The sequence below is a fragment of the Micropterus salmoides genome, unplaced genomic scaffold, assembly GCF_014851395.1.
Source record: "Micropterus salmoides isolate LMB-PRFRI ecotype aquatic unplaced genomic scaffold, ASM1485139v1 Ms_hic_scaffold_2, whole genome shotgun sequence".
In the NCBI taxonomy this organism is placed as follows: Eukaryota; Metazoa; Chordata; class Actinopteri; order Centrarchiformes; family Centrarchidae; genus Micropterus; species Micropterus salmoides.
The window spans coordinates 33,731,241-33,754,885 of record NW_024041150.1 but is presented as its reverse complement, the minus strand read 5'-3'; the positions used below and the strand labels follow the sequence as shown (position 1 = coordinate 33,754,885).

General features: G+C 41.6%; 2 protein-coding genes across 4 annotated transcripts; both read right to left on the bottom strand.

Annotated features, from left to right (window-relative positions):
• Window positions 1–494: 494 nt before the first annotated feature.
• Window positions 495–12,538, bottom strand: mus81 (MUS81 structure-specific endonuclease subunit). 3 transcript variants are annotated; one of them, XM_038730726.1, is made up of 17 exons: window positions 12,471–12,538; window positions 12,116–12,270; window positions 10,405–10,534; window positions 9,930–10,015; window positions 9,006–9,131; window positions 8,841–8,921; window positions 8,593–8,681; window positions 7,525–7,716; window positions 7,278–7,448; window positions 6,997–7,124; window positions 6,408–6,520; window positions 5,893–6,012; window positions 4,319–4,414; window positions 3,952–4,080; window positions 3,744–3,847; window positions 1,166–1,249; window positions 495–817 (listed from the first exon to the last, which is right to left on the bottom strand). In XM_038730726.1, the coding sequence occupies exons 2-17, from the start codon at window positions 12,254–12,256 to the stop codon at window positions 751–753; spliced, it is 1,857 nt and encodes a 618-aa protein (XP_038586654.1). In that variant the 5' UTR covers window positions 12,257–12,270; window positions 12,471–12,538; the 3' UTR covers window positions 495–750. The 3 variants fall into 3 exon arrangements, with proteins under 3 accessions (XP_038586654.1, XP_038586653.1, XP_038586655.1); XM_038730725.1 differs by lacking the exon at window positions 12,471–12,538 and having other exon boundaries at window positions 12,116–12,416; XM_038730727.1 differs by lacking the exons at window positions 4,319–4,414; window positions 12,471–12,538 and having other exon boundaries at window positions 12,116–12,417.
• Window positions 12,539–15,358: 2,820 nt separating this feature from the next.
• Window positions 15,359–23,154, bottom strand: ovol1a (ovo-like zinc finger 1a). The gene is made up of 5 exons (XM_038730724.1): window positions 22,614–23,154; window positions 17,778–18,007; window positions 17,004–17,213; window positions 16,206–16,350; window positions 15,359–16,109 (listed from the first exon to the last, which is right to left on the bottom strand). The coding sequence occupies exons 1-5, from the start codon at window positions 22,711–22,713 to the stop codon at window positions 15,766–15,768; spliced, it is 1,029 nt and encodes a 342-aa protein (XP_038586652.1). The 5' UTR covers window positions 22,714–23,154; the 3' UTR covers window positions 15,359–15,765.
• Between the last annotated feature and the right edge of the window lie 491 nt (window positions 23,155–23,645).

Here is a 23,645-nt window from a genome sequence, read left to right as displayed (position 1 = left end):
AAAAACCACAGTACGGTCCTTTTTTATTAACTGAATCAAGCTTGGACTTTGCCCTCATTCTCTTGTTGCCTCTTAAAGTTGCTGTGAAGGGAATCCACTCTGATTCTATTGATGAATAACTTTCATTTATGAGGCAATTCACTGAAGTGCCAAAAGTTATTGTCCAATTCTCCACTGCGCACATTTACTGTTTTCAGAGGACGTTAATTTCAAAGTGCTGTCAGTTAAATTATGACTAGTTAGTCACATCTAGTGGCAGCTTGAGGAAACTGCAACATGTCAACACGCACTCCCCCAGAATTGCGACTAAAAAGTATAGATGGTGGGTGGAAGCTACAATAAGATAATTAATGTGTGTGTTGTCCAAGTAGGTACATATCAAATTGTCTGTATTAAAATACAATTTGAGCACAAACTAAAACAAGGAAGCTCTTAAAACTAGACTTTCATACAGTCTCTCTACAAGACATGGCCATAAAATTTGCATTAAAACAGAATATTACAAATAAACTTTATTGACGCAGCATTGGGGTACATTTGTTAAATTCTTTATACAAGTAGCATTTTCTTTTACAGTAACGAAAATATAGCAGCATCTTCACATTTACATCAACATGTTAATTATCCTCAAGTCAATTCTATTCAATTAAATTAGGAAACTGGAAATGAACGACTGAATATGTTCACATTACAAGATGAGCGAGCTCGAGTCTGTATCCGAATGTTATCTGAAGTAGTGTCCGTGTGCAGCTATGACAGAGCTCCCTGAGTGCAGTACAGCTGATACACTGTTCTGCTCAGAGCTGGACCCAGGTTCCTAAAAAACAAAGACAGGAAATTAAGCATTAACCCATTGCAATCACTAGTAGCTCTTGTTTCATCTTTCAGTTTATCCCACGGGAAGAATCCACAGGTGAACATAACCCTTTAACTTACATTGAAATGACCAACACTGGAGGAGTTTTACACCAGACAAGGCTAATCTGTACTCATGTTTTTGTTATTAAAATGTTGTTAATAAGATTAATGTGCATTTTTTGACAGTAGCTTAACTTCTAGTTCAGTATATTTTCAGTCAAGTCGCAGTGCTTCAACTCAAGTATTGTAATTTGTGTCGTTAACACAGGAACCATTGCTAGGAAAGAAATCAAATTACGCTACAAACCTTTTGAGCTTCCCATATCGGATGGAAGAGAGGAGTTTCTCTTTCTCTGCTTCACTTGCACACTGTTCATAGGCTGTCAGAAGACTGCGATTGAGAAATTGGAGAGAGGCAGAAAGATGGGAAAAAAAAATTAAATACACATACTATATTTTTAATCTGTCTGTCATACAGGTGAGTGAGAACTCCTGTCAAGCTTTCAACTTGCCTGTTGCCTAATAGTTATTAATCCTTAGTTAACATGTGTTGACTACCAGAACAAAGTCAACACACTACTAATGGACACAAACACGTATGAGACACTGAGACGAGACCCAACCAGTGGATACAAGAAAAAGGCCATAGAATGTCTACAACAGTTACAGAAGGACGACACCATCACCCGTGAACAATATTACCGTTTGTATCCTGGAGAATCCATTCCATGCATTTATGGACTACCGAAGATACACAAAGAAGGAGCCCCACTCAGGCCGATTATCAGCAGCATTAACTCGGTCACCTACAACATTGCCAAACACATTTCCACCATCTTAGCTCCATTGGTGGGAAACACGCCTCACCACATCCAAAACTCTATTGACTTTGTAAACAAAGTTCGAGGACTAAAACTGGATCCAGATGAAACCATGGTATCCTATGACGTGACTTCTTTGTTCACCTGCATCCCCACCATAGAGGCAGTAGAAACCGTTAGGAAACGGCTAACACAAGACAACACCCTGGACAATAGAACTAGCCTCAGCCCTGACCAAATCTGTAAATTACTCGACCTCTGTCTAAACACCACCTATTTCCAGTACAACGGTGGATTCTACAGACAGAAGCATGGCTGTGCCAGGGGCTCACCGGTATCCCTGATTGTGGCCAACATCTACATGGAAGAAGTGGAGAGTAAAGCCCTCAACTCCTTCAGAGGAACAGCACCGAGCCACTGGTACAGATATGTGGACGACACCTGGGTCAATATAAAAAGCCAGGAAGTGAAAGCCTTCACAGAACACATCAACTCTGTGGACAGTAACATCAGGTTCACACGAGAAGATGTTCACAACAACAGTTTGGCCTTCCTGGACTGCGCTGTACACATTGAAGAGGACAGGAGCCTGCAGATTGGTGTTTACAGAAAACCCACACACACAGACCAATACCTACTGTTCGAGTCACACCACCCACTGGAGCACAAGCTAGGGGTCATGAGAACACTGCACCACAGAGCGGAAAACATACCAACAAGCACCCAAGCCAGAGAGAAGGAACAGAACCACCTGAAGGGGGCACTTACAGCCTGTGGATACCCTAAAAGGACCTTTGTGAAAACAGCCACAATATCCAAGAAGAACAAAACTACAGGGGAGGAAAAGAAGGTCAAATGCAACAACATTGTACATACGTGTCTGGAGTATCAGAGAAACTCAGGAGGATTTTCAACAAACACAACATCCCTGTGTTTTTTAAACCCAAGAACACACTAAGACAGATGCTGGTACACCCCAAAGACCGCACTCCCAAACACAAGAAAAGCAATCTAGTGTATGAGGTCCAATGCAGTGAGGAATGCACTGACCTCTATATTGGGGAGACTAAACAACCACTACACAAACGCATGGCTCAACACAGAAGGGCCAACTCCTCAGGTCAGGACTCTGCAGTCTACTTACATCTGAAGGACAGAGGACACTCGTTTGAGGACCACCAGGTGCACATTTTAGACAGAGAAGATGGATGGTTTGAAAGAGGTGTCAAGGAAGCTATCTACACCAGGGTTGAGAAGCCGTCATTGAACAGGGGAGGGGGTCTACGCCACCACTTATCCCCCACTTACAATGCTGTCCTTTCATCACTTCCCAGGAAACTCAACAAACGTAACCTATTGGCCTCAGGTGAAGATACCAACGATGGTCGTTCAATCTTGGCCACCGGTAGTCTCAACGACTGTAACGACTGTCGTCACAGCAACAAGGAACACTAACGAACCAGCTGTATCGATGACCCGGGCCAACGACCCCACTGAGGTTAAATAGCTGAGTTTCCCTGCCAGTCAGTCAGAACTGAAGAAGTCCTTTGGATGAGGGACGAAACGTCTTCCAGTAGCTTCAACCAAATCCAGTTGCCCTTGACTTTAACCTTCGTTGGATAACTATGACCCGGATGACTGAGAATCTTCATAGACATCTAGTTAACATGTGGAAACGGCTTGTCTGCATTGTACTACGCAAAACATAAGCTGCACTTCAAAGTACGTGCTCATGTCATCTGATTACGTAGCACTGTGTTGTCTTGTGCTAAGTGCTCAATTCAGACGTTTTGGTAATCACCTGTGTGTCAAAATGTTTTCCTCAAGTAGGTTTTTGAAAATGAAGCTATGATATTTTGTATACACGATATCCATCCCTGCATGTTGCTCACTACCCAGTTCTTTCTTTCAATTTAATCTGAGTAGACCTTTGCTGTGAGAAGAGTTATGTCACTTCTTATTGCACCGGCCCTATAAAATTTACCAGGCAAAAAGGGGAGACGATGGGTAATGATACCTGAGAGCGAGTGAAATGTCTGTACACAGACGTAGTGCGTGAGTCACCTGTGTGGAGTGCTGTAGTGCTCCAGTATAGCTGCCGCCTTGTCTCCAGACAAACCGCTAATCTGCATCAACTGTCTGGCAAACACTTCTCTCACTGTCTGACACTGAAAAGGCACAGAGGGGAGCAATGATTACTTTATTCACACTGCATTTAAAGAAAGCACAGAGATGAAGGTCCCACTGTTCGCGCACGCGCACACACACACACCTTGTTTTTGACAGCACCGTGGTTGAACTCAGCAAAAGAAATGAGAGAGCAGGAGGGGGTCCCTCTTTCCTGCTCGTCACTCCCTCCATCACCCTCCAGCTCTCTGGAGCGACAGATCAGTGTACAGTTCTGAAAGAAGGAACAAAAACGATAAAGCAAAGTGTAAAGCAAATTTAAAAGGAGAGAAGGAGTCTGAGCATTACAGCTCCAGTGTCATCCAAAAACTATTAAAGACATGTCAGTGAGCAGCACTGATGTTCCTTCATCACCCTGAAAAAACAGTTTATTTTGAGGGTTAAGACTTGACTGGCTAAGGAATGCTTTACGTCAGTGAGACGGGAGATGGAGGAAAAAACGCGTGTTTCACCTGGTATAGTTTAGTCAGGTATCGCGTCATGACTGTGAGGTAGGCCGCTGACTCCCTCACATCCTGGACTCTCTTCACAAAGAAGCCATCAACCACCTAACACACACACACACACACACACACACACACACACCCCCCTTGTGTCATACTAATTGAAAACAATGGGTCTCAAATTTCAGAATGTTTTGATAGAGATTTGCATAGACGCTTTCAACGGTAACAACATAAACAAACGATACTGCACATGTGCATTACTCTGGCCCAAACTTAACTTCCGGCAGACTTCCGCAAGCATTTCATACCAAGTAAATCACCTTAGCTGCCAGTCGAAGAAAAGAATCGTTACTTGGCCAAACTGAAACGTGATAAGGTCACACTAGCAGACCCCTTGAACAAAAATTTGAGACAAGAATGTTTTTTCTACCGACCAGTCTGATTTACCACTCACCGTATTAGCCAGTAAACCTATGCAGTAAACACAAACCCAGTAATAAACAAACAGAACGGAAGTTGACTTCAGGCATCACCTTGGCAACGCGTAAATACAACAAAAAAATATTAGACATGTGCTGGGAAAGATTTAGGTGAAATACATAAACATATAATTTTCTAAAGCAGGTAAAATCATCTCCAAAAAAAAGAAACCGCCTGAAGCCCAGCACTGTGGAAAAGTTATTTTAAATAAAAATGAATAAAATATTGATCATTTATGTATCGACATCACAAACATCATTCTTTAATTTATTCAATTCAAAGCTTCACACACACCAAAGCCGTGGTGCCGTTACAATCCCTTTGCCTGTTTTACATTTATTGTCCACTTGATGGCACAGTAGAGCAAATGAAGCACCATGAAGCTTCAGCCCACGAGTGAACCAACTGGATGGAAAGCTTCAATGCTTCATGAAGCTTCATCTCGTCATCACTAGATTTTAGCTTCTATAGATTATTTCATCGACGCATCGTTTAAGAAGTTCTTTTGCTTGGTAGAGGCGTCGACGACTCAACAATCAATCTTTATTTCAGTTAAATGCTGAAGTTATAGTTAGTTAGTTGTGGTCCGCTGGCAGAACACCGGGTGCTTTCTGATCAGGTGCTGCCGTGCTGTCACGGTAACGTTAGGCGACCTAAGTTTGGTTTTACGGTGGACGGACTTTAACATTACAGAGTTGTCGTTTTCTTTTACCTTGAAATAATCCCATACTTTGGACACTTTCTTCTTTGTCCCTCGCTGTTTTCTCTCTTTCTCCACTTTGCAAACCATGCCATGATAATCACATCGTGTTCACAGCGTAAGCGCGACGTGCCACAGTAATAAATGTCCGTTCCAAACAGTGTGCTAGATAGTTATGTGGATTAAACGAATGTGGTTTAGTAGTCGATTTAATCGATGAATCGTTTCAGCCCTAAATAAGTCTATAAAATACTACTGCAAATTATTATCATAATGTGCATATTTTCCAACACGTGTCCATTGCAAACATACAGTACCTGTGTTAAGCCAGTGTTATTCAGTAGTATGGACCCAATTATTGTTTTGGATCGTGGGTGTATGTGTGTGTGTGTATTCCCACCTGTGTGTTGACTATGGCCTGCTGCAACGTAGTTTCAGGTAAACTCAGGTGAGAGGCAGCCGTCCCGCACTCCTCTACCAGATAGACGGGCCGACGGAGACCACACCTCTTCAGTCGAAACTGATGCAGGTCACAGAGAGAAAAGGTTAAGTTACAGTTATTCCCAGTGAGATGACACAAAACAAGACATTTGTTTGACGTTTTGTTGAGAATCAAAGTAATGCAAGTTAGTTTTTAATTTTTTGTGGGGGGAAAAAAAAAAAATGACACACAGGTGAAAAATATAATGAATGATTCTAATAAATAAATTTTTACTTATATTAAGTTATTCAAGTACAAATGCAAAACAATTGCTAGTTTTTTAACATTTCATACCAAAAATTTCAACATTTCGAGTTGTGATGAAGCTGAACAGAACTATGGATTTGTCATTATTCTTCACGTTTTACAGATTAACTGACTAATAATCTGATGAAATAGAGTTGATAAATTGTCTGACAAAGAAGAACACCGACCTTCTGTTCCCTGAAGCGTCCATCGATGATGCTGCCACACAGGTCATCCATCCTCTTCCTCTCAATGATGTAATCGAGGACGAGCTCCCTGCCTGCAGGAGCCCGCAGTTGGCCTGGAGAACGAATGGGATTATAAGGCATGTTATGTACATAGTTTGGCAACATGCAGCTAACAGAGAGGACGATCATGACACGAGTATGTGAGTAAGTAAGGGCAGGATCACGCCTACAGGTCCGGTTCCTGATTCAAACCAGCGCGAGGATGATCCATTGTTTCTGAGACCTCCCCTTCGAGGAGGACCAGCGAGCAGTTCACACCAACCCGGTTCGGTTCAACTGCACTTAACAAGGTCAGTGTGTGAATTCGCCCTAAGCACCTTCGACCCAGACCAAACTCTACAGCAGCTCGTCCCAAAGGTTTCAGTTTTGGAGAGACGTTTGCAGACATATGAGCAGAGTCCCACTTGAATGTGTATCTGTGTGTTATCTTAAAGTAAGAAAAGTTGCATCCTTCAGAGTCCGTTCACTCTCTTCTTGTCTTACATTTCTCCCCTAACTTTGCCTCCTTGTGTGTGCGCGTTTGCGTTACCTGGAACAGGTGCGACCTTTTCTCGAGCAACCCACAGGAAGTCCCCGACGTTTAGCTTCCTAACATCGAAGGTCACTCCGTTTCTCTGCAGCTCTTTGACCAGGTCCTGCTTACAGTGGCTGCTGCCGCTGCACAGACGAATCAAGATGTCAACGGCAAAAAAAGGAGACAGATTTATAAAGTAAATTCAACAGAAATAAAACTACACACGTCACAGGTTCCTAAAGGATTACTGCACAGTAAGTCTTTGATTCACACAGATATCCAGACAGCTCTCTTACCCAGTTGTCTCAATAAAGTCAACACAGAGTATAATTTCGTAGGTTCCAGGGAGAAGACATCCTCCGTTCGGCTTTCTGCTCGTTGCCTGTGAATTCTGGGGGTTTCCTGAAAAACCCGTCCCATCAGCCGCACTGCTCGGCTGGGCAGCACATGGCGGCCTCTCTGCGGGGCTGCGAAGGGGAGATGAATCCTTTTGTTAGAGCGGGAAAAAGAGAAGAGGATGATGACTTATTTTAGTACACTCACATGTCTTCTTCCTTCTCTTCTTCTTCTCCGTCGTCATCACTACCAGTAAGGTCCACAACCCCAGGACCACCTTCCTCTTCCTCCCCTTCACTTCTGACCCCCTCTCCGTCCCCCTCTGGTCCGTCTTTAGTCCCTTGTTCTGCTGACTCCAGTCGCTCCGCCAAAGCCAGACCCTCTTCGGTCAGAGAATACCTGAACGAGGAAGGAGAGGACCCTCAGTGTTGAAGATCTGACCCAGGTACGCCGCTGTGGCAAAAACGACCTGGAAAAACTGTCCTGGACTTAGGTTTGAAGCTCACTGGCTAACCGTATCTGGCCATCGTCATCTTCATCAACAAGGAGGAGGAGTGCAGAGTTAGATTTATGCAAAGTGAGAGTCAAACTATTATATTTAACATCCAACGAAGGTTAAAGTCTAGGGCAACTGGACTTGGTTTAACATGTTTCAGAATAACAACTGGGCAAAGTCTGTCTCGTTTTCTCCACTCTGAGTTGTGCTACTGAGTCAATTCAGTTCTGTGTTATGTTGGATCCATTGTATTTACATTACTAACAGGACTAAGAGCCTTCTTAAGGCTGTACTGAGGCACAGAGGTGATTTTAGCTAAATGCTAACATAAGCATCCCAACAGCCTCACAATGACAATGCTAACGTGCTGCTGTTAACCAGGTACCATGTTTGCCACCTTCACTATCTTAATTGTGTTGTGTTAGCATGCTAACATTTGCTAATTAGCACTAAATAGAAACGGCAGCAGAGGCTGATGGGAATGTCATTAGATGTGCAGGTATTTGGTCATAAACAAAAAGTACAGATCTGTTGGTGGCGCTAAAATATCACCAGGCTTATTAAAATTGTCCTGAGGGGAACATGGATGTTTCTAACACATTTCCAGGCAATCCAGCCAACAGCTGATGAGGTATTTCCATCAGGACCAAAGTGGTCGACAGACAGATGCTGCCATCTCTAGAGCCACGCCACTAGCAAGGCTAAAAAATAAAATGAACACACAAACATGTTGGTTTGAAATGAGTTTGCTTGCTTGTGTGTGCCCGCGTCTTGTGTACCTTGCAGGGTTGTGGGTCTTTATCACCAGGTTCTTCTGAATCAGAGTGCTCACGGAAGACCAGGCAGTGTACTTACTGCCTAGATCTGGCTACAGGCAGACAAAGTGAAGGAGGAGAGACTAAAACACTGCATTTCAAAATAAATCTACTGAACAAGGAGATTTACAGAGAGCAAGATCAACAGCAGGGATTAACATGAGCACAAGGGTGCGTTGGACATGTTGTGTTATAAGTGACGCTTCACTTACGGCAGTGAAAGACTTATCACAGAGATGCTGAGCTTCAGCTTGTAGCTCCATCTTAAACATGTAGTCTTTACTCCCTGGGATCTAGAGAGAGAGACCGTGATACGATGTGATTTCCACTTCTGACGCCACAATATTTCAACTGCTGTGTGATGGAGAAAGGTGTACCTGTGACTGTCTGTAAAGGGTGAGGAGTACGGCATAACCCCCAGACCTCTTCTGGGGCACATACTCCCTCTTCTTCTTCCTCCCTGCTCCTCCTTTGTCTTTCCCTTGATCCCCCGCTGCATTCTTCTAAAAGGAAAGACAGATCACACAGGAACACCATGTCACTGAATAATCCACAACAAAGACTGTTTTACTTTCCTCACCGAGTGAAATAACACAGAATGATGCAGAACTTCCTGTTCAAAGAGTCTGTATGTACTATACTTACTCTTTGATTAATGGTGGGGCTGGTAGAGGAAATACCCCGATTCTTTTAACAATACCATCACCCAAATACATTTTTCATGCCATCTCCCGGCCAGGTAAGAACAACACACAATAACACAATCACATTGTGGGTACCGATTTAAAGCTGTGGGATACGAGACAATATTTGACAAGATATTGTTTGGGATTTTTGCCACAGCAGTGCTGTGTAAAATTAGTGTTTTCTTAAAGCTCGCATTACAATTAGGTGACACCATTTCCTGACTGACTATTATAAGACTGCATTAGCTACTTGAGCAGCCTCTGCCTGCGTGCTCATCAAATCATTTTCTGTGTGTATCTGCAATAAACAGGTACCGTCTCTTAATTTGAAACCCTGACAATTAGCGTGAACAAGCCACATAAAGGCTTTTTATCAAAACTCCAAATTCTCCTGCTTCTCCGTGCAGGAGTAACTGAAGGTTGATCTTTTGCACGTTTGGTTTGACTTTGTCACTATTGCCCAGCCACTGGCAGATTCCTTACTTCCTCACAGTTTTCATAGATATTTACTTCTAAGGAACTGATTTTTCATTTCAATGAATATCTCTGTTTAGCATCGCTACGATGGGTGTATTGTTGGCGTAAAGTGGAAAACTCACACACTGCCCTTTTTACCTTTCTGGAGGGAGCCAGGCTGTTGTTGTCCTGTCTGCCAGGAGGAGGCGCTCCTACAGGCAGAGTGTGAATAGGAGCGTCTGGACCTGGAGAGGAAGTAGAGGGAAAGAAGTGAATGCAGAGGAACAGGTGTAACTGCCTACATAGGTGCCATGATAATGAGATAATCAGTGTTATTCACTTCACCTGTCAGTGACCATCTGTTATGGGTAATCAGTGTGTGCATTTCTACAGATTCATTCTTCATTCCATCAATTGTGAAAATATTTTCTAATCTCACTAGATTCCCATGTTCCACAGTCCATGACTCTGTCGATGCAGCCATCAAACCATTTCTTAAATTATCATATCAGCACTTTATCTAGAATCTTTCATAATCCTTTCACAGAACCACTGACTGATCTTTCTTTCCCTTCGTGATCTCTGTAATGTCTTTGGCTCCTGGTAAAGTATAAGTAACAAATCTGTTTCTCACCGTTCTCTCTGTAGTATCGCTGCAGTTTTTCATCCAGTATTTTACAGATGCCGTCTCCAAAGTTCTGGAGGATCTTTGCCTCTTTTGCGCTTTGAAGAGGTAACGGATACTTATTTAAAGAGCTGATGGCCTGGAAGAAGACAAAAACACGTAAATGAAGATCTGTGTCTGCTTTCCTCTCTATGTTTTTCAATTTCACTTTGTAAAGCTTTTCTTTTTTTTTTTTTATTGGCTGCACTATAAAATACGCTAGTGAATTGTAGCGCTGCAATGGATGGATCATTATTTTCATTATCGACTAATCTATAAAATGTTGAATAAAAGTGTGAAAAATGCTCAACACAATTTTCAAGATCACAAAGTGACGTCTTCAAATTGCTTCTTTTGTCCAACCAAAATCCAAAGACTCTTAATTTCCAATCATAAATGACCAAAAATAGCAGCAATCCCTTCACACTGTTGCTTAAAAAACAAAACTCACTGAAACGATTAATCGATTACCGAAAAAAGTTGTTGATTAATTTTCTTTCAACCGACTAATCGTTGCCACTCTAAACAGTTAAAGTAATTTATTTCAGAAGCATTTTTTGTTATTTGTTGAGATTCTCCTTTATGTCCACAACATGAGGCAATTAATTTGAATGACAGCAAGAGATCTTATTTTAAAGTTAAAAACAGTCAATTTGATGCTTCCATGAAGTTTGGCACTAGAAATTTAACTTAGTTAAGTAAGCTTTCTTAAGTACCTGTTGACCAGTCTATAATTGAAAGAAAGAAAACTGACTACGACGTTGGAATAACTCATTATCTAATTGTTTAATATTAAGTGACAGTGACTCATTAATAAGGAACCATACTGCATATTTCTCCAGTTCTTTGTTTCTCAGGACTTTTGGACGGGCTTCCTTGTGATTGACAGGTCGCAACCTGTTCATCAGGATAGAGGCAACTCCTGTCCGCTGCTCTGTGTACATTTTTCATAAATGGCTGTCAGCAGGAGAGCAAGTCATGTCTGAGTCTGTTAATATGTTTTGTTTTAAAAGTAAATTGTTTTGTTAACCTTTTTATTTTTTATAATAATTTTAACTGTGATTACATTTTTGTTTAGTTTTTTTATATCCAGGATGTATTTAATAAACGATTAAACACTTTTGTAAAGAGGGACAGTAAGTTTCAAACCCACTGGCCCGGTGGGGTCAGTTGCAAAAACGTCTAACGTTGAGTCCTGCATCTGCAAAGACAGAAGCAAATTAGGGCTGAGCGATATTGAAAAAATATCTAATAATATCAATTATTTTGATTGATATTGAAATATGATTTGCAATATTGAGGGGAACAATATATATATATTTTTTTATTCTCATTTTCATTGAAAAATATTAAAATGATTATGGTGTCATTTTTGAGGGGATTGGTACCAAGTAAAGATGTTTTCTTCAGTCTGCAGAATATGATGTGTAGGTCAAGACAACTCTGCAACACGACAACATTTAACTTAATCTCCTTAAACAAATAGTGGTGTGATTTGAAAATTGCCATATTGTGATTCTGCTAAAATGTTTACACTATTGTCTAAAATATAACTGCATGCTGTTGCATTAAGATATCGATCTATATATTACATCTAGTATCTTCAACCAAGTCCAGTTGCCCTTCACTTTAACTTTCTTTGGAGTAAGTTAACACGTCTGACCAGTAGGCCTGGACTGACCTTCTGGTAGGTGTACTGGATCTTCAGTCCCTTCTCTCTTGCCTGGTCCCGGAGCTCAGTGAGCCACTTGAGGAACAGCGGGTTCGGGCAGGAGGGCAGGGCGCGTTTGCGACCCAACCGAACCGGCTCCGACGCGGGCATCCCCCCCTCCAGATCTGACGGCAGAGACACGACGCGGTGCACTTAGAGAAGTACTCTAACATTTGCTAACGATAGCAGACCCTGATTAAAGTTAGCTGTTTGAAAGCTTCCTCCAACAAGCCACCGAATTAAAAAGTACCAAGCAACATTTGTAGAGTTATTTAGCACAGAAACAGTGAGGTAAGTCGTGCCTGTACCTGAAACCGCGGCTCACCTTTTAATTGGTAATTTGCAGCAGCAGCTCGCGCCTTTGTGCTTCAAAGACACAGCGCACTTCCTTGTTGACAGCAGTCACGTGACCGGGAAAAGAAGGAGGGACAACAAGGTGAGCAGTGACATCTAGCGGCGACCTTTTTAAAGAAAAGACAAATATCATGGATGAACAAACCGGTTGGAAAAAAAACTGTTTGATGAGTTCATTATTTAGTATGAATTAATGAAATAACAAACGAATCGATGAATAAATAAGCTACTGTAGCCTACTGTGTTTCAAAAATCAATCAATTTATTTTCTTCACTTTTAGACAGACAGCACATAAAGAATATATGTTTTTTTCAAGTATATCTTAAAACAATACCAAAAATGTCTCTGACAATACTCACATGTACATATGTTGAATATGTATGTTGTATGAAATGTTGTCCCTCCATAGTTTGGATATTCCTGCACAAACCTTTATTTTTAGGCTATATTGTAGATATAATATTTTTTTTTCATATTTTATTGTGGATTTTGTATTTATGCTTATTGACCTACAGTACTTGCTTTTTATCTATTTTTATTTTCTCTTAATATGTTTATTGTTATACACTGAAACAACAAAGCATAGAAACCTGATTTTGATTCTGACTCTTCTCCATACTGGCAGTCTTGGGAAGGTTACTTTCTAAATATGATAGGTTACCGATTAGGCCAATGAGTTACCCTATTTAAAATGTAATAATAAACATAATAAACAAAACCTAATTGGCCTTATGAAGACCAAATGCAGAACTAAATGACAACACAAAATCAAAGCATGTGGTTAAACTGGTGCAAATACATTCTTGTGCAATGCTCAAGTTTTGAAATACAGCTTTAAATATACTCTGATCTAACAGACCTGATCGTATTTGCAATCTGGATGTTGTAGAGCGACAAAATCACTCGGTGTCAGCTCGCTTTCAAGACCGTTATCTAGTTGTTTCCTGAATCCACCTCCACGTGTCCCCAGGCTGAAGGTTTGTAGGAATCCTCCAACAAGACCCGACAGAGACCAAGAATCCAACCTCACCCTCACAACCACAACCTTTCTCTTTATGAAACACACAGTCAAAAGCTGAAGTAAGAAAAGTAGAATAATTGGAGCTTAACAGCCGTCTTTCATGCACTCAACGAGGTTTGATTTATTAACTTACACTTTATGAATTGAAAGACACATTTAATGTTGTAAAACAAGGCTGACTTGTTGGACTGAACAGTACAACCACAGAAAATATTACATCAGACATTAAAATGGAATAAAAACTCCACTTAGGCTATTTATCAACTATTTTGCCGACAAAACAAAAGTAGAGGAGAGAACGACGCGCGTCCAACTGTTCAGCGCTGAACCTGTGTGACCACATGGATTTACAACTCTAAATATGTCAACAGACAGTCATACCAAGAATTCTTTGTGTGCCTGTAGCAACATCTTTCACCACTCTGTGTTGTAATGTAAATATTTAATAAGTATTTGCTTGAATCCTTTATTACCTTTCATATAATCAACCCACTAATTCCAGCAATTTGGAAGTTAACTGTCTCTAAAGTTGGTGAACTGCAGTCAGTCCACTGCTAAGTTGTTTTGCTTGTCAGTTGTCTAAAAATGTCACTATTAGAGAACTAAATTGCACCTAAATCTACCTGATTGCATTTTAACTAAGATAACAAGTCAGTTATTGGGTTTACTGTTATATGCAAATATTAATGTAAGGGGGGCAGGGTGTGCATATTGCTCCATAAGCATCCATACAATCTACATTTACATCCAGTAAATTGTGTTGGGTATTGTTTTTGCAGAAACTTGCATAAATGCAATTATGTATGGATTAGTAATCTCTAAATATAGACCAGGGATTGAACTCACGACCATGGCAGTATTAGTACCAGGCTGTCCTGCCTGGTTAAATAAAACTATAATAGGCTATTATGCTCTAACCAACTGAATTCATGATGGTCTGAGAACCTTTGATGTTAGTAGGGGTGTCCAGTAAATATTTTCTTTATTTTTTGTGTCCATAACAAATCCTGAATAAACGCTTCAAACTCATCCCCAGTTAATCACTTTTCCTGCCCGGTGATGACCAGACATGGGCACAAAACCCCCATAAAACTGCAACGTGACATATTCACACTTTGACACTTTATGTTAATTAGTGAGCTTTAGAGGTGCTGGTAGGTGTATTTATTTACCTTGGAACAGAGCCAGACGCTAAGCTAAGCTAACAACTAAGCATTAGCTTCATATGTACTGTACAGGCATGAGAAACATTTCCAAACTGAGCTGACGCCCTCATGGGCTCTAGCCTAAATTAGAGGTGGAGGAGGTTGGATATTTAACTGGCCAGTCAGGATTGTTTCTACCAGGATTAACCGTTCAGGGTCCGCTGTCTTTGACCTCATTTAACTTCTGATTGAGAGAACGGTCATATCAGGCATTAGTCACAGATTAGTCTATGCTGACAGGCTTGATTGTTTCAATAAAAGTAACGGTTTCAGCTAATCATTTACACAGTGGAGCATATTGTTGGGCTTGGACGCTTCTCTAATATCATCCGTTAGATACATTTGTGAAATCATGGTAAAGGTCAGAGCCACAATAAGTATGACTTTTTTAAACTAAACATTTCTGAGGCGTTCGTTTTCAGACGTAATTATTAAATAGCCTATTTTAAATTTCAGTTTCGTCATGCAACAATATTGTTTTAGTTATTCTTTGAGTGCACTTCAATGGCCTTGAACCACACCAGCTGTCAACCAATAGGTCACACAGTTCATTTCAAACACTGTTGAACCAGGATGCATCTATAATGTAGCTCACAATGAAAGCTCAATTTGTGACAAAAAAAGAGAAGTAGTTTTTGTTTAATATATTACTCCCTTTAATAAACAAAAGTACGTTTTTTCATAGAAAAACTCCGTACACCGTACAGAAGAGCAGACAGGTAATATTCACATGAAGAATGATATGTTGGTATTGTCAGACATGTTTATCAGCTTAATCACATCACAATCCAATGTAAAAAGACATATCGGTAAAATCAGACTTGGCTTTGTTGGTGCATTATTTCATTTTAGCCGCGTTATGTACAGATACCCAAATCCACACACACACACACACACACACACTAACTTTCCCCACAGCGATCTGTCATCCGCCTATGTTGAGTCACTTTTCCATGTCCATCCGTCAACATATCCATCTATCCTTTATCCATCTCCCCTGAGTTTGTCGTTCTAATGATCTTCCAGGCTTCCCTCACACCTACTGCTCTCCTGATCCGGTGGCGTCATCACTATCAGCTCCTTGAGGAGAGCCTGGCGTCGATCCTCCGACTGACCCTCCCTCTGCTCCTCCTCCTCCTGCTGCTCTCCTTGCAGCCTTCCCCTTCAACAGGTGACTGTTGGGGTGAAGAGTGTGGAGGTGGATCAGCAGCTCGTCCTGCGTTCCCGCTGTGTGGCCGCACTCCTCGCAGACGTACAGCTTGTTGCGCCGCTCCTTATAGGCGTACTTCTGGGTGACGCTGTGGATCTTCTTCATGTGGGACTCCAGGGAGCAGCGCTGGGTGAAGGCCTTTTCGCAGAGGGTGCACTTGTAAGGACGGACTCCTGTGGGAAATTATAAAGAGAAATGTCATGTGCTTTCTTGCATTTGTTGCCTATGTGTTTATGCAAGTGTGCGTAAACATGGAAGTGTGTAGCTACCTGTATGTGTGCGCACGTGTCTCTTGAGGTCAAAGGTGTCGTTGAAGCCTTTGCCGCAGAAGCTGCACGGGTGTCTCTTGGTCTCGTTGTGACACTTCATGTGTCTGTTTAACATACGTTGGTAGTGGAAGGTCTTCTGGCAAACCTACAAGCAGCAACAAAAAACATCAGGGCCTTTTCACTTTACTTTTACATTCAGTTATCTCCAGGGCTTAAAACACTAAAGGTGCCCTGTGAGGATTTTTGTTGAATAGCCGATGGCAGCATCTGTCTGTCGACCACTTTGGTCCTGATGGAAATAACTCATCAGCTGTTGGCTGGATTGCCTGGAAATGTGTCAGAAACATCCATGTTCCCCTCAGGATGAATGTTTACATTCAGTGTTTCTCACCAAAAGGCATTGTGTGTATCACTGAAGCCTAACAAACACAATTAACGCATTTTCTTCCTCATTCAACATTTGCAAAAGCCAAATTAAAAAAATATATTTAAATGTTTTATATACATCCATGTTTGCTAGCTTTCAGTCTTCCTCTTCCCCTTCACTTCCTTTGTGGACACATTGTTACGATTCTTTGCATATTACTGCACAAGACTGGCAGCAGGAAAATGAATCTTGTTGCTTGTGCATGATACAAACAAAATGGAGCCCCACTCTTAAAAACATCACTCCATAGTGCTACTATTGGCCCAGAACTCCACAATGTAGATTTTGATTAAAGTTTTTTTAAAGTTTTTCCTTGTTTTTAATAAATGGTAAAAATTAAAATATTCTGCATTTCTGTTCAGTCTCCATACCTGGCATGAAAGCGTCCCCGTCGTCGTCCCAGTTGACAAACTTTGACTTTGACCTGTTGATCTGGTCACCATGGAGACCGCTTCCACGGGCGCAGGAGTTGTCGTCACAGCAACCGGCATCACGGTGGCATGTGGCGTTGGCGGGGTGGAGATGGCAGGAAGAGAGGGGGGGAGAGAAGAAGGAACGGGCAGTAACTCGCCTGTAGTTACCTGCAGAGGGGAGGGCGAATAAAAATATTATTGACATTATGATTCCAAGTTCATTCATCTGCATTTATAAAGCTGTTGTTTAACTTAATGTTCACCACTTTGAACACTGAGCTGCAGTTTAACACGTACAAAAAACAACGTACAAAGACAATGTTGCACTAATGCATTAAGAGAAATCATAGCTCATATGGAAATGAAGCGAATATCTGAATAATATTAGTAATACTAATAGATATTAGTTACATCGAGCTGTTAATTAAGAAATAAAACACCAATTTAAGGGGTGTAGCCGTATGTAATTCTGAAAATGTTACACAATCCCTCCCTCCTTATTGTAATTGTGCAGCAAATCAATAATTATCATTGTGAGATTTGACAATCTGAGGAAATGCTGTGCTGTAAATGTTCGTTTCTAGAAGAATAAACAACCCAAACTAGGCACATTTTCTCAGTTTGAAACATCTAGATATTTTGTTTCATACCCACTATATAAACCAAAAAATGTAAATGTTCTGCACTTAATCACCACCACTATTTTGGTCAGTTGCTGCTTTTCTTCCTCACCTTGATTTTGGATCGGATGTATGTAGGGCCACCCTGCGTTCTCCTTCTCACCTCAGACCTCTCCTCCGGTGAAGCCGGCGGGCTCTGTGGTCGGCCCAGCATCGTGCTGGACGGCAGTTCGGCGTGTGTTTGTGTGTCAGAGAGAGACGGTTTGGTGAGGCAGAGCGGCGTCGTCTCCGCAGGGCTGGCTTCGGCTTCCATCATCAGGACGGATGGAGGGAAGATGGAGACTGGAGGGAGAGAGAGGATAAGTTAGTGTCACCTTCCAAGTAACTTCTTAAACCTTTTTTCTCGCAACTTGGGGACAGCGGAAACAAGTTGAAGGCGTGTTTCTAGCCACCTGATAAATGCAAGTCAAACATTCACTCTCTTTTAGCTCTGTTTTTGGTCTCCACCAAAAGGAAGTGCCTGGCTTTTTTGCTGCTAAATGCTCCATTATGTTCACCAGCTAGTCTCAAACTGTGTTTGTCTCCTGGACAGGTTGTGTAGAGTGAGTTTATAGAGCTTTTTCTATGAAAACAGCTGCCTTGTACATTTTAAAAAAAGCTGCTACAAATAAAGATTATTAGACTAATGATTGTTGTTATGATTTTGAGTATGATTATGATCACTGAGTTGCATTATGGGAAACGTAGGATCCAGCATTTGTGAAGATAAAAGGCATTACTAGGAACTTAACGTCACAACATCTCGACATCTGCAGCTTCGATTTTGACCGTTCTTTGTTTATTCTGTCTGTTGCGAGTGCCCAAACTTTAGGGAAGTGCAACGCAAAGTTACTTGAAAAAATAAGATATTTTGATTGATTAATTATTCTGATAACTAAATGAGCGTCTGTATGGATGCTGGCTAAATAATTTCATTTTCTTCCTTCTGATGTTGTTAGAGCTGCACACTGCACATTTGATTAAAAATGTAACTACAGGCTAAAAAAGTAGGAAATACACTGACAAGTAGGACAGATGGTGAGAGGGACATGTAAGAGAACAAGGGAACGGGAGAGAAAAAGAAGGAGACAGAGGGAGAAATGTCTCATACAGAGTTTCACAATAAGCAGCTGCCTCATATTTGCACAATCTCTCAATTAGCAAACATGCAGAATTAAATGTGTGTATCTATTTCTGTGTGTGGGCGTGGGCGTTTATATGTTTTGCCTATTGTTTAGTGGGACTTTTTTTTGCACGCACACATGCCCAACACACACACACACCACATTACCATTGCAGTTAGACTTGTCCGACCAGACAGTCTTGCAGCACCAGCTCTGTACCTTCCTCAAACAATCCACCTCCGCAGGGCTGGATGCCTTTCCGTGTGTGTGTTGTGTATAAGAGTATAACAAAACACCAGTAAAAGAGGGTGACAGAAAGAAATGTAGGGTCTATTGAAACATTCGAGCCTCCAACACACAGGTGTGTGTGCATGCTTTTGTGCGTGTGTTCAGGTAGCCCACAGGCAGGTGTGGTCTGGCTCAGTGAGGACAACGAATCAGTTGACTCTGCAGGGCCTCTATCAGATAAAACACAAATGTGAATGCAAATGTTGCCTCATAGGGAGCTATACAGATGAAAACACATAGCCCATCTGTAAACTCACAGAGGTAACGGTATGCTGTGACACACGGGGACAGCACCATGTACACTGAAGGCCTCATGAGCAGCTTCCTTTCTTATTTAGTAAAGAGATATCACTCACAGACCCTCTGCGGACCTTAACAATCAGTTTAAATTAACTAGTTGGACTGGGTATTGTTTGTCCAGTTTTGCTGCAAAGTACACATTATCCTTAATGTGTACTTTTGGTTTTGTCAGGGATGCAGAATTTGGGAAGTCGGATCTTTTTTGATTGTTTATTTTACAAACTGTTGACCATATCATTTCAGCATTTGTAACGATTTTATATCTTTAGTTATTCCTGTGTGGAGATAGTTTCTGTGGTGACGGCTGCTGGCTGGACATTTAATCTCATCTTGTATTGTTTGTTCGCCCCTCCTTCCCCCTCACCAATGAATGAAGAGAATGTGTGTGCTTAGGTCAGAGTGTGTGTGTGTGTGTGTGTGTGTGTCTGTATTTTTGGGAGGTAGAGTGAGGGGGTTCAAAATACCCCAATTGTTGAGAGAGAGGGAGAGAGAGACAGAGTTGTGTTGTTAAAAATGCACTTCTGTAATATTTTTTTTCTATTCATTTAATGGCGCTGAGCTCGGAGAGTCAACAATAGGTAGATAAGATTATCAAACAGAGGGTGTGAGTGTGTGTGTGTGTTTGCTAAAGGCGTACTGTCCGCAGCAGTGGGCTGGCTGTAGGGTCCGTTACATTTCCTCCCATCCAATAAACATTAACCTTGCTATATCCTTATACAACTTTTAGATGAAAGAGTAAAACCATTTTAATCTGGGACATTTAGCTTTTTTAAAATATAAATTATTATCATTAATTTTGTTATTAAAGAGACAGATCACCTGTTTCTATAGCCTATTAGGGCCTTTTGTCTACTATCAGTTCTGACCTACTGGCATCAATAACAGTGCCTCAATTTTAATTTTTTTTTTTTTTTTTATTATTTGTACTTATTTCCTTTTCCCCCTGTACTTTGTATGTTAATTGTGTTCCCATAGCAGTCCACCTGTTTTTATTTATTTATATTTAACACACTTTATTGTATTTATGAGCAAAGTGATGCCTAATCTCACATAAACCAGCAGGTGCAAGTGATAATAGTTCGTCATGTAATGTGTGAGTGACACGTGGGGCGGCCTAGAAACTAAAGGGTTGATTTGGGACTGATGATCCATCACAAACAGGCTCAGGCACATGTTTGTGGATTAAGAGATAAATATAAATGACTGCTACTACACACACACATACACACACAAATATTTAACTGTCGAAACTGATAGCATCCGGCTCCCCATAAAAGTATTCATCTAGTCTTTCTCTGACGGCAATTATGTGTGTGTGTTTGTGTGTTTGTGTGTGTGTGTCCTTCTGTCACTCTCACACAAAAACAGTACCTGCCTGCCTAAGCCAGGCCTAAGCCAGGCAGGTATGTCAAGTAACGGCACATACCAGAAACTTTTGCCGGGACCGTTGCTGGGTTTGGTGAGGAGTGGTAACAATGCGTAATTATGCAATGACGCTCATGGCAAACTGGACTTTATTTTATTCAAATGCGACTTCTTTTCAACAGGTTCTCATTTTGGGTGCCGTTTAAGGTCAACAATGAAGTTCAAAGTTTTCAGAATGCCATTAAATGAAATTAATTTAAACGTGCGCGTAAAATTAGCATCTGAATGCTTAACGTGCTGTTAATCAATCCAGAAATACTGTCACTGCAATTAGACAGGATGATTAGTTGCCTCTTAGTTCCTTTTACACGGTTTAAAACCACCTAGAAATTAGGTTCCGGCTTCCAACACTAGAGAGGATGTAAAAGTCAATGATTAAAAGTTAACGGTGATGAGTTGTGGAGGAAAAGGTCACAGAGGGAGAGAAAGAGAGAGACACGGGGGGAGGGGGAGAGAAATGAGAGCGACAGAGAGGTTTGTTAGGGTGTAGTCCGTTATTTGATATCTGATACGTGGTCTTACAATAAAAACTCTGCCGATGGCAACAATGGGGATTGTTCTCAAGACGAGAGAGAGAAAAGAGCTGTTGGGAAAGTAATGGACTCCCTTAACTTGTCATTTAAATGTAAAGTCGGTGGTAAACACGCTACATAACTGGCGCCAACGACGTCATGCTCAAATTTGACAGTTAAGACATGTCAGCTCTTGTTTGGGCGCACGATCCAGAAAACGTTATTTTCTATGGATCAAACCGCAGTGCAATCAAAAATGTCAACATATGAGTGGGCCACGAATCCATTTCAGGTCTTGACTCATAGGCTAATACACATTACAATACACTGACGTTTATTTTGATTTAAGGATGTGAGGACAACTCTGCCTTTAAAAACAGCAGCAGCAGCAGAAAAAGGAGCTTTATTGCCAAGTAGTGTTTTACACATACGAGGAATTTGCTTTGGTGATAAGGAGCTACACGTAGACAAACATACAGTTGACATAAATAAATGTAGAAATGAGTAAATATGGAATAAGCAGATAAGGACTTCATGTTTAAAAAATCATCTCCATCAAGGCTTAACCGATGATCCCTGGACAAAGATTTAAACTCAGTCCCTTACCAATAGACCAGAACTGAGTGACTACTCAGTAGGCTTATAACAGGCCTGTATTTAAGCGACACAGTTCAATTCAGTGCTAAGCAGGAAGAACGCCTCAATCAAGGGTTGAAGGTCGATATGTGAGAAGCAACGGGCCCTTGTGATGTTAGGCCGCACAACACCCAACAAGCTGATAGGCTAAATGACAAATATGAACATACAAGTGCAAATATAGGTTAGTATCGGCTTTTGTACTGATATGTTAATGTGAACTTAAATCTAATAGTTCGATTAGGATACAGCGGGTTTACAACTTTGTTTTGAAGCAAACTAAACATTGAAAGGAGTGGTAAATCGGCCAAAACAGAAAAATAAGCAGCTTCCCTCTGCATGCAGGAACTATTCTACTCTGTCTTCACGGCCCGCTGTGTTTCCCGTTATTCTGTGGCCCCGGACTGCGGCCGACCCGTTACAATCACAACCCGACCCCTCCTCACCCGCCACTCTGACATTTCTGGTGGATCCAAAACCGCATGAAATCCACAAATCCGTGCGTAAAAACACCAAAGACGCGCCGAGAGGCCCGCTAATGCTTTCGTTATGGTCGCTTTAAAAAAATTAATTTAAATAAAAAAAAATCAACAAATATGGCTCATTACAGCAGCGTGGACTCACCTGGGATGTAGACGTCCCCTCGCTCATGATCAGGTAGTTCACTCCAGTTCCGCTTTCCCGGCGATATATTCGCCTTTTTCACCAGAAAAGCCCTCGGCATGTTCAATTAATACCCGATCCTTTATGGAGGTTGGTGGAGAAGCGACTTAGCTCGACGTGAAGTCAACTAAAAGTCACAAAGCAGGAAACTCCAAAGTTGGAAGGGAAAAAATGGAAGGTGTCGGTCTCTTCTCCTCCTTCTTCCTTGCACCTTTTCTTCTCGTTTCGCAAGCTGTACGCCGCTTTTACCTGCTTTCTTCCCCACACCTTTCTTTCTCTTAACCTGATCTTCTCTCCAGCTCGGGATGAACAAAAGCTAAAACGTATGTCGGCGTCGGGACAGGTGAGTCCGCTCAGGTATGCAACCCGGACAGGTAAAGTCGAATATCACCTAACAGGCTCCTGAAATAACGGGAGTGTGTGAGAGTGGGTGGGGGAAAAACACGGCAGATTGTATCCTGATCACACACACACACAGTCAACAGAGGTGGGCAGGCTACAAAAGCGGCACAGGTACTCATTTGAAAAGCAGGAAACAGGCGCCAGCGCGCATGCGCGACAGAAATAACGGTGACAACAAGCCAGAGAGTCTGGGTTAGGCCTCTGAAGGCCATACCTGCTGAACCGGTTTACCTCTCCTTTCTCACTCTCGCCTCCACCTCTCCGCCATTCCGCTTTAAGGTGTGGGGAACGGTGGAAATAAGAAGAAGAAGAAAATTTGGAGGGGTAGAGAGTGTGTGAGGAGGGGGAGAAGAGCAGTTAACATAGACACTGGAGCACACTCACGCATGGCGTGAACACACGTTCCCCCTGCAGCCGCATGAACACAACCAAAAGGGTAACAAGTTGAGCATCAGTTTTTTAAAACCCACCCAGTATATAGAAACCTCCAGAACAGAATATTAGATTCATCAGGATGTTTCACAGATGGTATTTTTAGACACAGGTAGCTGTAGCACATCATTTCATGACAGATCTAACTCTATAAAAGGC